The sequence below is a fragment of the Oxyura jamaicensis genome, chromosome Z (assembly GCF_011077185.1).
Source record: "Oxyura jamaicensis isolate SHBP4307 breed ruddy duck chromosome Z, BPBGC_Ojam_1.0, whole genome shotgun sequence".
NCBI lineage: Eukaryota > Metazoa > Chordata > Aves > Anseriformes > Anatidae > Oxyura > Oxyura jamaicensis.
The window spans coordinates 53562735-53575220 of NC_048926.1; the positions used below are offsets into that span (position 1 = coordinate 53562735).

Genomic DNA, 12486 nt, shown 5'->3' on the forward strand with positions numbered 1-12486 from the left:
TGGTTTCTTGGCTGATTACAAGCCATACGTACGTACAGCTGAGAAGGTCACACATCAGTAGAAAGCTTCTTTACTCCTGTTTTTGTGAGAGGTAGTGGCACAATGCCCTTACATCAGAAGCACAGTGGGGGGAGTACGTACATCCTCAGTTATTGAAATGGTTCCTAACTGGAAGAGATCCTGACGGGTTTTACCATGAGCTCGTGTGATGGCCACACAGTGTCTAGTACGGAAATGAAGGCTATGCTTAGTGTCAAAGTGGCAGATGGCTTAGTAATGGAGGTGTGGTTTTAATCAAGTACAGTTGGGTTGACTTGTTTAGAGAAAATGAGGCAATGACAGCTTTTCAGAGGACTCAGAGAGCAGCCGTTGTGATTTTTTTCTGCAGGAGTTTGTAATTTGCTATTGTTGTTGCCTTTGCCTCTCTGCAACCTAGGCAAAATATCAGTTATAATACACGTCCCGGTGGAGCGAACAAGTGGGAATGTGGAAATCCTGTGTCTTTCCATTTCTGAGGTTGGTCTCCAATTTTAATTAATACTTTGACTGGCATCTAACTCCAACTTGGAGTTCAAACCATGAACCATCATTAGTATTAATGTAACCAGCATCACAGATTTCCAAAAGTTCCTGTCAGACCAAGAACATACAGTACTCGCTATAACTTGCAAAAAAAATAAATCCTATCTGTTGGATTCTGTTTTACAATCATTGTGACCCACTAAGAACAGATATATGAAGAAAAATAAATACTCACTCCTGGGCCAGCTGCAAAGCAGAAGCTGACACAAATATTGTGCAACTGGGAGGAACTGGAAGCCCACCAGAGCTGAAGACACATGATCCTCTATCTGCTGTGGATAGCCAAATTTTTGCACATCCAATAGTGTGGGGGATGGAGAGAAATACGCCTTAACAACCCTGAGCAGCCTCCTCAGAAGCCCCACCTACAAATCCTGCCCTTGTGTCCTGGTTTTGGCTGGGACGGAGTTAATTCCCTTCACAGTAGCCGGTTTGGTGCTGTGTTTTGGGTTTGTAACGAAAGCAGTGTTGGTAACATTCTGGTGTTTCAGTTGTTGCAGGGCAGTGCTTGCACAGAGCTAGGGACTTTTCAGCTTTGTGTGCCGCCCTGCCAGGTGAGGTGGTTGGGGATGCACTAACGCTGGAAAAGGACACAGCCAGGACAGCTGACCCAAAAGGACCAAAGGCATCATGGACCTACAGAATGATTTGGGTTGGATGGGACCGTAAAAATCACCCAGTTCCAACACTCTGCCATGGGCAGGGACACCTCCCACTAGACCAGGCTGCCCAAAGCCCCATCCAGCCTGGCCTTGAACACCTCCAGGGATGGGGCATCCACAGCTTCTCTGGGCAACATCTTGCAGTGCCTCACCATCCACGTGGATGTCCCCTTCCATATCATGTCATGCTCAGCTGTAAAAGCTGTGGAGAAAGAAGGAAAAGAGAGACATTCAGAATTACAGTGTTTGTCTTTCCAAGTTACTTATACATGTGATGGAGCCCTGTTTTCCTGGACATGGCAGAAATGGCCTGCTGATGGGAAGCAGTGAATGGATTCCTTGTTTTACTTTGCTTGCATGCACAGCTTTTGCTCAGCCTGTTAAACTGACCTTATCTCAGCCCACAAGTTCTTGCACTTTTACCCTTCCAGTTCTCCTTCATCCTACCAAGGTGGATTGCGAGAGTGGCTGTGTGGAGCTAGCTGCCTGTGGTGTTAAACCACAGCTCTATGGGCCAGGAGCACCATTGCAGGGCCAGGAGACCGGGTCCTTCAATCCCCATCCCAGTGATCTTGTAGAAGTGCTGGTCTCAACCACATCTACACCAACATCTAGACATGGACCTTGTTGATCTGGGCCCTGATCTGCGGACTGATTTCCCACCTTGACCTCAGACCTGCTCTGTCACCATGACTTTGCCTGATGATTGGGACTCTGGGCTGACCACATCTACTACTTCAGGGCCTGTCCTGCTCCTCGATTCTGGGGTGGTGGACAGGACTGGTCAGAACCTTGCCAGCCCTGTCAGTCCCGTGAGCTCTCCCTTCCTCAGGGAGCAGCTGGCCCATGCTGTGCACTGACAGATTTTACCCTGAACAGTATTCAGAGAGCTAAGCCGAAAACAATTAGGCAATAGTCACCTGACCGCCAAACAATAATTACCATAGCTGAAACAAGCTCAGGCTAAGACTGTCATGTTAATGTAGAACCTTTGGTGTTGTACAGGATCATATGCACCAGGTTACAGCTGAAGACAAAAACAGATGGTACAGTGCTAAACTGCAGCAAAGCAATACCCCCTTGGGCCTTGTTGAACCAAGGTGGGTTAGGAGGCAACATCTGGATGATAAGGTTCATTCTCCTGGACAAAAGACTAAGCATTTATTGAGGAACTCTGGGCTATATACACGTCAGTGAAAGCCAAGGTAGAATGCAGGGAAATATCAAATCCTGCACTTCAATGCATCCAGCTTTGGGATTCTAGAGCTATGTGCATGGATGTCTCTAGAATTGCAAGAAACCACATAAAACTTGTTAAATTTGTTGAATCATGCAGAGCAAGATACCCAATCACATCTTAGGTAAACTAAGTAATGAGAAGGAAAGCACTTGTGCAGGGCTAAGAAGTATTTCTCACATTGCAATGGGTCTGTAGCTTACTTACAAAGTTCAGAAAGGCAACTGCAAAAGTCATAAAGCACTTCCCAAACTTGTCAGAATTGTATTTTTAGACCAAAGTGGAAGTTGGAAAAAAAAATAACGATGGTTTGGCACCAGGAAAGAAGTAGACACTGAAAGGTCTGAAACCTCGGGGAGGAAATGGCACATCCCAGCTTACCCAGAGAGACAAAAAGCATGTTCTCTCCTGTGACTGACCAACCCTTGCAAATCCTTGAGTCAGCTGAGTCCATCTGCCCAAAGACCAGCTGCCACCGTGTGGGAATGAGAAGTGATCCAAAAAGCAAAGGCTGTCTTAAGGTGAATGCCTCACCTTTACTGGTGTTTGCTGTTATGGAAAATATTCACAGATCTCTGTCCATCACTTTCTCTGGGGGCCAAGAACAGAACTAACGCTCTGGATGATTTTTTAGGATTTAGGTTCCATATTTTGTAGCAAAACATTCTTGTTCCTGCCTTGTGCCATGATTACATGGCTGTGTCAGAAAGCAATATGGGCTTTTCTAGGGATTTTCTTTTAGGCCAAGTTTAGAATTTTAACACGTACTGAAGGTACAAGAGACATCTGAACTGAAAAGCCTCATAAACAAATTTTCTGTGCACTGACAGCTTTCCCCTGTGGTGCCCAGATGCCTCCTGACAGAGAAAGCTAATGCAGCAGGAAGAGTCAACTGCTCCCCGTGAAGGAGTCTGATGTGCCTCTGTTCTCAAAACATCTGCAGGGGTGCTGTAGGGACAGCAGCTGGGACCAAATGATTTTCACAGTAAGGAGTGACTCAGCTCTGGAGTAACAGGCTCTCACATCTCACATCTGCCCTGTTTGAGACACTGGATGGATGAATTTCTGCTCGCCAGGCAGCTGGCACTCAGGCTGGGAATGGTCAGCTTCCACTTACCGGCTGCCCTCTTGCTACTTCCTTCCTTTCTCCCACCATTTCCTACACTCATGTGCCTGCTCAGGAATTGCCTCAGGACAGGAAGCTCGTAGTTTGTGCATGGAGACAGGCAGAGGCTGCTACGAAGCATCCCCAGCACCCTTTTGCTGGGAGTGTCAGAAGTGGGAAACCTTCCAGGTAAAACTCCCCACAGAAAACCTGCTCCTGGAGACCTCCCACTCTCCTGGCCCTTGGCCAGGAGAAAGCCAAAGCAATAGAGGAGCTTCTCTTTGCTAAGGTCTTTATCAGGGCTCTGAATGATCACCTCAAGAATCATGCCCACTGCAAGCTGGCATAGGTGTTCAGCCCTGAATAAAACATGTCTGGGAAACTGTTGGCTGGAGGCTACCTTTTGTAACCCTGGCATTTGCTCTGCTCCTGGGAGAAGATACCTGGGAGTGTTGTAGACAAGGCCACTGGGTGTGACCAGTGTAGCCTGACATTCAGCCTGCAAATGCCTCCATGGACATGTTGGCTACACTGGTTTTGAGAAAGCAAACCAATTGGCCCCAGCTGTTCTCTCTGCAGCATCTCTGCAGATGTTTTGAGAACAGGGGCATAGCAGGTTCCATCACGTGGAACAGGTGAATCTTTTTGCTGTAATTTCTCTCTGCAAAGAATAAGTACATTGAGTTAACAAGTGCAGCTGTGGTGAGCAGGAAAGATTTTCTGCTAGTAATTGCAGCTCTTCAGAAAATGAATCTTGGAAAATCTTGTTGATTGCTTTCTCAGAAGCAGGAAGAGAAACACAGAGCTAATGCTGAGAAACCCCCAGTTCTCTGACTGTCTCTCCTTTGGCAATAATTTTGTCTTAACTTCTATGCCCCAGCTTTTGGTCTGATGTGGGTTGAGCAGGGAGCATCCCTTGGGGAAGCTGTCCAGAACAAGGGAGACAGACTCCTGGTGAAGAGTCTCTCCCTTCCCTGAGCTTTGACAGATGCTTCCTTAAAATGTCAACACATACCTCCAGACTGTTTACCCTTGCAAGTTCTCCGACTATGTCCTCAGCTATCCATTCCATGTTAGCCTCATGCTGCTCTCTGCATCCATGGCTCTGTGGTGTTTTGGTACATTTTACAACATGCCTATTGTGTCTTGAAGAGGGCCAAGGTTTCCTGGACAAATCATAGCTTACTTTTGGCTCCTTGTCTTCCAGAGTAGACTTTGACTTTTCAGCCAAACTGAAAGGAAACAGCTCTGCTGTGGAAGTCTCTGAGGGAAAGTCAGGATGGTCTCCAGGACTCAAACCTTTCTCATGCCAATAGGGTCGGACTATAGTAAGAAACCATGGGGTTCACAGGGATTCTCCCTTGTCAGTTTTCACTGAAATTTGCTGGTAGGTCTGTGCTTGGGTCTCCTCAGAAGGCAGAGAGTTTGGAGGAGACAAGCGTTCCCCTGCAGATCCCTCATGGATGTAGTGCTGTTCCCAGAAGCGTTGGCTGCCCTCGTGCACCTTGCAAGCTCACAATGAGTCCCAAAGTGACTGAAGATCCCAGGAAACAAATGAAGCTGCAAACATAGGAATCCCAAACCCAACGCCCCTGTTGCAATCTGACAAAATCCACTGGCAGTCTGACTGGAGCACCCCACCCATCCAATTCAGCAGAAGTATTAAACACCGCATGGGAAGATCCCTCAGTATTTTGGCACGTGAAAAGGAGGCCCAGCTCCCCTCATTTTTCTTCCAGCTCACAAAATCTGATGACATTCCTGAACAATTTGTGACAGAGATCCTTAGGGATGAGAGACCCACCTCCATGGCAAACCCCGTCCTGAGGTACGTCCCGGGAGCATTTATAACTTTAATCTAGGCTGCCTATTAAGTGCTTCAGCAGCTCCTCGCCACACTGATATCATTGAATATGCTTAGACTGAAAATAAAAATGGACATGATTCCAGTTATGCTAGTTTGTTCGTTTTTCTGAAGGTCTAACACACGGACGAGGACGTGGTGGTAGCGTGAGGGTACATTCCCCTCCTGTGGCACTCAGGGTTAAGCGCAGCAGCAACAACCGCGGGACCCGCGACAACTTGAAGGAAGCGCCTCACAGCCGGCAGAACGACAACAACAAAAAGACAAGTTACGAGGCCTCAAACCCAGCCGTTTCGACCCAAAAGACCCCGCCCGCCGAAGCGGTGACACCACACCCCACACCTCCCACGGCCGCCGGGGGCGGGCGCCCGGCGTCGCGTCCGTGCTGCGTTTGTAAAGGGCGCCGGTGCCGGTGTGGGTGGTGGTGGTGGTGTGCCCTCAGCTCGGCTCGGCTCGGCTCATCCCGGCTCGGTTTGGCTCGTTCCTGCCCCCCGTGCCGCCATGCGGCTGCTGCCCTGGCTCATGATGCATCTCGGAGCGGGCTCCGCCGCCTACGTGGTGTCGGTGGACGTCCGGCGAGCCGGGCGGCCCCTGGAGCGCTTCTGGAGGAGCACGGGTTTTTGGTAAGCCTGCCCTGGTCCTCTCAGGGCAGGGGGCTGCGCACGGCGGCGGGCAACCAAGCAGCAAGGGTGGGAGCCGCTGGCCGGCAGCCCGCCTGAAGGACAAGGTGCCCCGGGATGTGGTGGAGGGGTCCGGGCGTCTCCGGGCCTGCTGCTGTGGGGTGAAGGGCCCAGCACCGTGCTGGTGGCCGTGTTTTAGCCCTGAGTGTGTTACACGAGTGGAGCTGGACGTGGGGCCAGTTAAAGTAAGTGGGATGTCGCCAAATGGGGCAGATCCACGGCCCGTCTCTGTTCTGATCCTTTGTTTCAGGGCCCCTCCAACACGCCAAGTCCTTCCTCCTGCCCCTGAACGGCTCACACAGCGATGGCCTGAGCTTATGCCCCTTCCTTTTCAGCGTTTACACTGTCACAGCCCCTAAAGAGGCCCAGACAAAGCTTCACTGCCTGGCAGCTATAGGAGTTTGTTCTCCTTGCAAGGCATTTCCAGCGTGGACCATCATCCCGATGCGGTCAGCGAGGCCAGTTCATCAAGGTCAGGGGAGTGGGCAGGAGGTGCGGACAAATCCCAGCCCCACCACTTCTCCCTCAGGGAACGGCCTGTCCTGCTGAGCCAAGTGAGCCTGAGCAGCTCTCAAGAAACGTGAAGGTTTCTGGCAGGCTGAAAAACAAGAGACAGCGTGTTCCTCAGCTGTGTTGTTACCTTAGTTTAAGCTAGTTATGGCCTCCTTCACTCAGCCGTGCAGTGCATTAAATAGTAGTTGAAGGATAAAAAGTCAGAGCAGGGGTGGAATCAGCAGCACGTGCTTAGGACAGAAAGGAATTTGTGCACTTTTTAATGTAACACATAAAGGAACTCTGAGAAAACTTGAAAAAAATTCATTGTTTTTTCATTTTTTTTTCTTATGTTTTTTCACAGAGCAGGCCCTAAAAGCACCTAGAGTGCATTAATCTAAATACCTTCAGATGAAGATAAACAGTTGGGCTTTCTGGATTTTTTTTCACTTGCTGCTTCACTTTTGTTTTTAATTTCTCCTTGCAAGGTTAGTAAGCATTCATGAAAAACTGGCATAAATAGTATGTTTTCCTCATTTAAACTTCAGTCCAAGAAGCACCCATGCTTTTAATTGTGTTAAAGAAATTTTGACAGACTGCAAGACGGAGAAAGGTGATACAGAGGATGCTGAGCAGCAGAAGCAGAGGCCCTCTGGTCAGCAGCTACTCAATTATAGTGTAACACGTGGTCCAAACATGGCAGTTCTCTGGCTGTAGGATCCCAGCTCCCTTGAAAGGTCCTGCTATGACCGAACTGGGGCCCAGCTGTTAAAGCTTCTTTCTGCCTCACAGTTTCAGAGAGCTGGTCACTTGTGCAGCTGGGGAGCAGCAGGCACTAAAACCCAAGAGACTGCAAGGCTTGAGGTTCTCTTGGATGGGCACTTTGAACTCAGAAGAGAAAAGGACAGATATTGGTACCAGCAGTAACAAAACCCCACTTTTTCCAGCATTCTGCTCTATCTTACCATGGTCCTGGTGTTTCTCTCAGGCAGAGTGTGAATTTCAGCATGCTTATTCAGCACGGACACAGCATGTGAGTGCTTTATACCTTCATTTCTGTCTAGTTTGCCACTGAAACAGTGCATTGGTCCAAGTTTGAATCTTAGTGGAGTCATAAGGCACTGCTTCAAAATCCAGTAGTTAACATTGTCCTTATCCACTGGAACAATCAAAACCACCCAAATGGCTGGTGCATTTTTAGTAAGAGTGAAATCAGTAACTTCTCAGTCTTGTGTGACTTGCAGCAATCGCAAGGAAATAATTTTTAAGTGCCTTGTATGCTGGGAAGTTGCCCAGAGGGACTCAAATGTTCTAGCTGATTTGTATGAAGCGCTCCAAGGATGCAGTGTCTGTCAAGACTTTCACTTTCAAATGAGGATGCAGGAATGGGGTGGTTGATGGCAATGTCTTAGCTAGGAGAAGATGTGACAAATCCTCTTCCAGGTGGGGCCAGGCTTTTCCCCTTTTGGGCACAGATGGCTGTACAGTAGCAAACTCTTTCACTGGGGTCTTTGCTGGAGCTGGGATGAACATGTAGAGAGGGATGGAGGAGGAGATGGCAGTATAACTTCCTAGCATGGTTAAAGTCATCATAGAGCTCCAAAGATCTACCAATATCTACTGCCAGTGACAGTAGCTGAGTGACTACATTTCAGAATCCCTTGCAGACTATATGTTTTGTTCCAGCAGAAAAGAGTAAACCTTACTGCTGAGGAGCAGAAACTTGAGCTTAGAAAACCTGTGTGTTAGCGTGGAAGCAGTAGTAAGTTTGGACCTCTTGCGTGACCCGCCCATCCAAGGAGATACCACAGTATGCAAAACATAAACTATATTAGTGCATAACTGTATAAGTGAGTAACTATCTGTGAAAAATATGTTAGAGCACAAGTCATCTCTCCTTGCTATATGCAGATGTGTATAAGTATTCTAGCAGACTTTGGGAACCAATTTTTTTTTTAAATCTTTCTTATAATACAAACACTTTAACACTCAGAATTTCCATATTCCCAGGAGACTTAATGAGAGTCTGACAGGATGCCCAAACCAAATGAATTGGGCAGCGTTATAAGTTTCTGAATTGTGGAAGGGGGGGGGGGGTGAGATCTCTTTCCATCTTGCAGCCGTTTCTCTGTGGAGATAAAAGCAGCAGGGATTTGCCCCACTGTTTCGTAATTTTGGTGGAATAGGTAGACAGTGAAGTCTTGTTAACATGGTCACTGCTGACCAGCCCTGTGCAGGTTAAACAGCTTGCAGTGTTAAATGTAGAAACAAGCCACATGTTCCAGAGCTCCCTTATGCTCAGAGGTGAACTGAGCATGGCTGAAGAACGTAGAGGCTTGGAAATTATAATTCTGCTTCTAACCAGGTTAGCTTCCGTAGCAGAGCAAGGGTTGATGTCAGTGCATGTATTTCAGCAGGAAGATCAAGCCCACATTTGTTTTGCTACAGTCCTGGGCAAACCTGGTTCCCACTCCAGAGCCTAGAAGCCACTGTGCTTTCCTTATCATTGGTTACTCAGCATCAGGATTTCTGTTCCATTTTATGGCTACGTTTGGTCACCACTGAGTGAACTCGCTGCCTGAGGAGCAATGACTGCTTGCAATTCTTTGCTTTGAGCATGGCAATGAGATGCACCTGAGTTGTGTTCCACTTTGCCACACTACTGGTGTAGACCTTTCACCCCAGATAACCTGAATTATGCTTTCACCTCTTGTTAAGACAGTGCTCCTCAAGCCAGGGGAGGTCTTGCAGGTGGTATAGATGTAGCACAGGGAGCTCTTGATATGTAGTGGAACTGCTAGCTAATGTTGTAATTCTCTGTTCTCTTTTTCCCAAAGCCCTCCTTTACCTCACAGCCGTGCTGATCTCTTTGACCTGAGCAAAGATCAAGAGCTGAACCTTGCATATGTTTCTTCTGTTCCTCATGGCGGCATTGAACAAGTTCGAATTCACTGGTTACTAGAATTGGTTGCTGTCAGGTAAGCAAACAATTAATGTCAAAATTCAAGAAAAACAGTTGTCTCTTCAAGTGCCCAGTGGGTGCTCACACTGGTAGATCTCTTAGTGTAACTGCAAGCTGGGTACGTTTTCGCTTTCCTGGAAGTCAGATAATAAAATAAGCCAGTGGAGGGAAATCAATTTGGGGGTGTATGAGATGAAAGAAGAAAGATCTTGTATTGAGAAAGACGTGGTTAGCTTTCATCCTTTACATCCTAACAACAGTTTAAGGAGCAGATTGAAGCTTCTTTTCATCTGAAGAGTCCTGTAGGTGCTCTCTTCAGGCTTTACGAAGACCACCTCAGGTGACATGCTGCAATCATTCCACATCTCCACTGCAGCCATTCCAAGCCCACAGGGACTTGTTTCCCAGCTATGGTGTGACTTCCAGAGAGGCCTTGGGTAGCAGAAATATGTCTCATTGCCCATTACACACTTTAAGGTTATAGGGCAGCATTTTTTTACCACGTTCATCCTTTCTAAAATACTGCTCGGCACAGACTTGACAATAGGACTCTAGAGGAGTCCCCTGTGCTTCTTTAAGCAAGGAAGTTTTCTGCTTTGCAGCCACGACATTTATGCCTAGTATTATAGAGGGAACTCAGCCAGATTTCAGTCAACGGTTGCTCCTGCTGTTTTCAAGACACACTAGGTTTATCACTGCCATTCCTTCAGAGTCTGGTGTTAGCACAGTAACACCTTCAGCTACTCCGTACTGAGAGGAAGAACTGGGAGAAGCCAGACTTTCAGAGTTCAGTTTCAGTCTACATCCTGGCTCTGCATATGTACCTAGAGCTCCCTCTGGCTGTAACTCTGATTTTAATATTCAGCTCACAGTGTTAACGCTCCCTTTCCAGGTAGCTGTGTCTTCTGGGGAAAGCTAGGAAAGGAGCAGAACATGACGATAGACACAAATTCACTGCATTCCTTACCAAAGCAGTTCAGGTGGCACTGGTCTCCTGAACAAGACTTTTGTTGAGAGTTCCAAATGAAAGCTGCCACTATGTTACTACTACTTCTAGCGTCCTTCCCCTTGGGAATTTCTTTTTATGTCTTCAACCTACCTATGCGCTGCATCTAGTGGCAGGTTATGACAACTAAAATATTGTGGCTTTTCATACCAGTTCACTTCCCACTTTCTAAAGGATTCATATACAAAATAGAATTTCTAATTCAAGGGCAGACAAATACACAGCAACATTAAGAGGACAATATTGGAATTCCTTGTTTTTCAAGTCTCATTTAACTCATATCAATACAATGCTCAGAAAGGGAACGTTAATGAAAACATGTCCCCCACCATGATAAATAAGACAGGAGAAATAGTGACAACCAAAGTGGAGAAGGCTGAGGTCCTTGACAATTTTTTGCCTCACTTTTCACTGACTGTCACTCTTCCCAAACCTCTCAAGTCCTGGAACCCCAAGACAGGGACTTGGGGGAATGAAGTCCCTCCCATTATAAGAGAAAATCAGGTTTGAGACCACCTGATAAACCTGCACATAGACAAGTCTGTGGCACCTGATGCTTCTCAGGGCCCTGAGGGAATTGGCTGATGTAGTTGCTAAGTTGCCCCATCATATTTGAAGTCACAACAGTCTGGAAAAGTCCCCAGTGGCTGGAGAGAAGGGAGTATCAAACTCATTTTTAAAAAGGGTAATGAGGATGCTGGAACTTACTGACCAAGTAAGATCATGGCACAGACTGAGTGCACCTTCATCAAGTGTGAGGATGACATCAAGCTGAGTTGTGCAGGTGATCCACTAGAGGGAAAGGATGCCATCCAAATGGATCTTTACAGGCTTGAGACGTGGGGCCTGTGTGGGAACCTCATGAGGTTCAGCAAGGCCAAACACAAGGTGCTGCACCTGGGCTTGGGCAATCACCAGTAACAGTGCAGACTGGGTGATGAACAGATTGAGAGCAGCCCTGAGGAGGACTTGGGGGCACTGGTGTACAATGAGCTCGACATGAACTGTCAGTGTGCGCTGGCAGCCCAGAAGTCCAACTGTATGCTGGGCTGCATCAAAAGAAGCATGGCCGGCAGGGCTGGGTAGGTGATTGTCCCTCTCTATTCTGCTCTTGTGAGACCCCACCTGGAGTGCTGCAGCTGGGTTCTGGGGCCTCCAACACAAGAATGAGGTAGTTCTTTTAGAGTGTGTCCAGAGGAGGGGCACAAGGATGACCCGAGGACTGGAGCACCTCTCCCGTGAAGAAAGGCTGAGAGTTGGGGTCGTTCAGCCTGGAGAAGAGAAGGCTCCGGGGAGACCTTATAGCGGCTTTCCAGTACTTAACAGAGGCTTACAGAAGGGACTCCTTGTTGGGGATTGTAGTGACTGGACAAGGAGTCCAATCCTGGCTTTAAACTGAAAGGTAGGGAGGTTTAGATTAGATACAAAGAAGAGATTCTTCACTCAGAGGGTGGTGAGGCCCTGGCATAGGCTGCCCAGAGAAGCTGTGGATGCCCCATCCCTGGAGGTGTTCAAGGCCAGGTTGGGTAGGGCTTTGGGCAACCTGATCTAGTGCAAGGTCTCCCAGCCCATGGCAGGGGGATGGGAATTAGATGTTCTTTATGGTCCCTTCCAACCTAAACTATTCTATGATACGGAAGACATTTTTTACAATGGGGGTGGTGAGACACTGGAACAGGTTGCCCAGAGAACTGTAGTTCACTTGCATTGGAAGTGTTCAAAGTCAGGTTGGAGTACATGGCTCTGAGCAACTTGGCGTAGTGAAAGATGTCCCGGACCATGGCTGCATTGCCTTAAATGTTCTTTTAAGGTTCCTTCCAACCTTAAAGATGAAAGATGGCAGTAGGGAATTAACTGACGTACCTTTCTTATGGAAGACAGTGGGCTGTGGGGTAC

The 12486-nt window shown here is 47.7% G+C and overlaps 1 protein-coding gene across 2 annotated transcripts in view; it reads left to right on the forward strand.

Annotated features, from left to right (window-relative positions):
• Window positions 1–5893: 5893 nt before the first annotated feature.
• IDUA (alpha-L-iduronidase) overlaps window positions 5894–12486 on the forward strand; it is a 48962-nt gene continuing 42369 nt past the window's right edge. The window contains exons 1-2 of one of the 2 annotated variants that reach the window (XM_035309660.1): window positions 5894–6073; window positions 9460–9600. In XM_035309660.1, the coding sequence (XP_035165551.1) occupies window positions 5952–6073; window positions 9460–9600 (263 nt within the window). In that variant the 5' untranslated portion in view covers window positions 5894–5951. Of the gene's footprint in view, window positions 6074–9459; window positions 9601–12486 lie in introns of those variants that run through there. The other variant, XM_035309661.1, reaches the window with a different exon arrangement.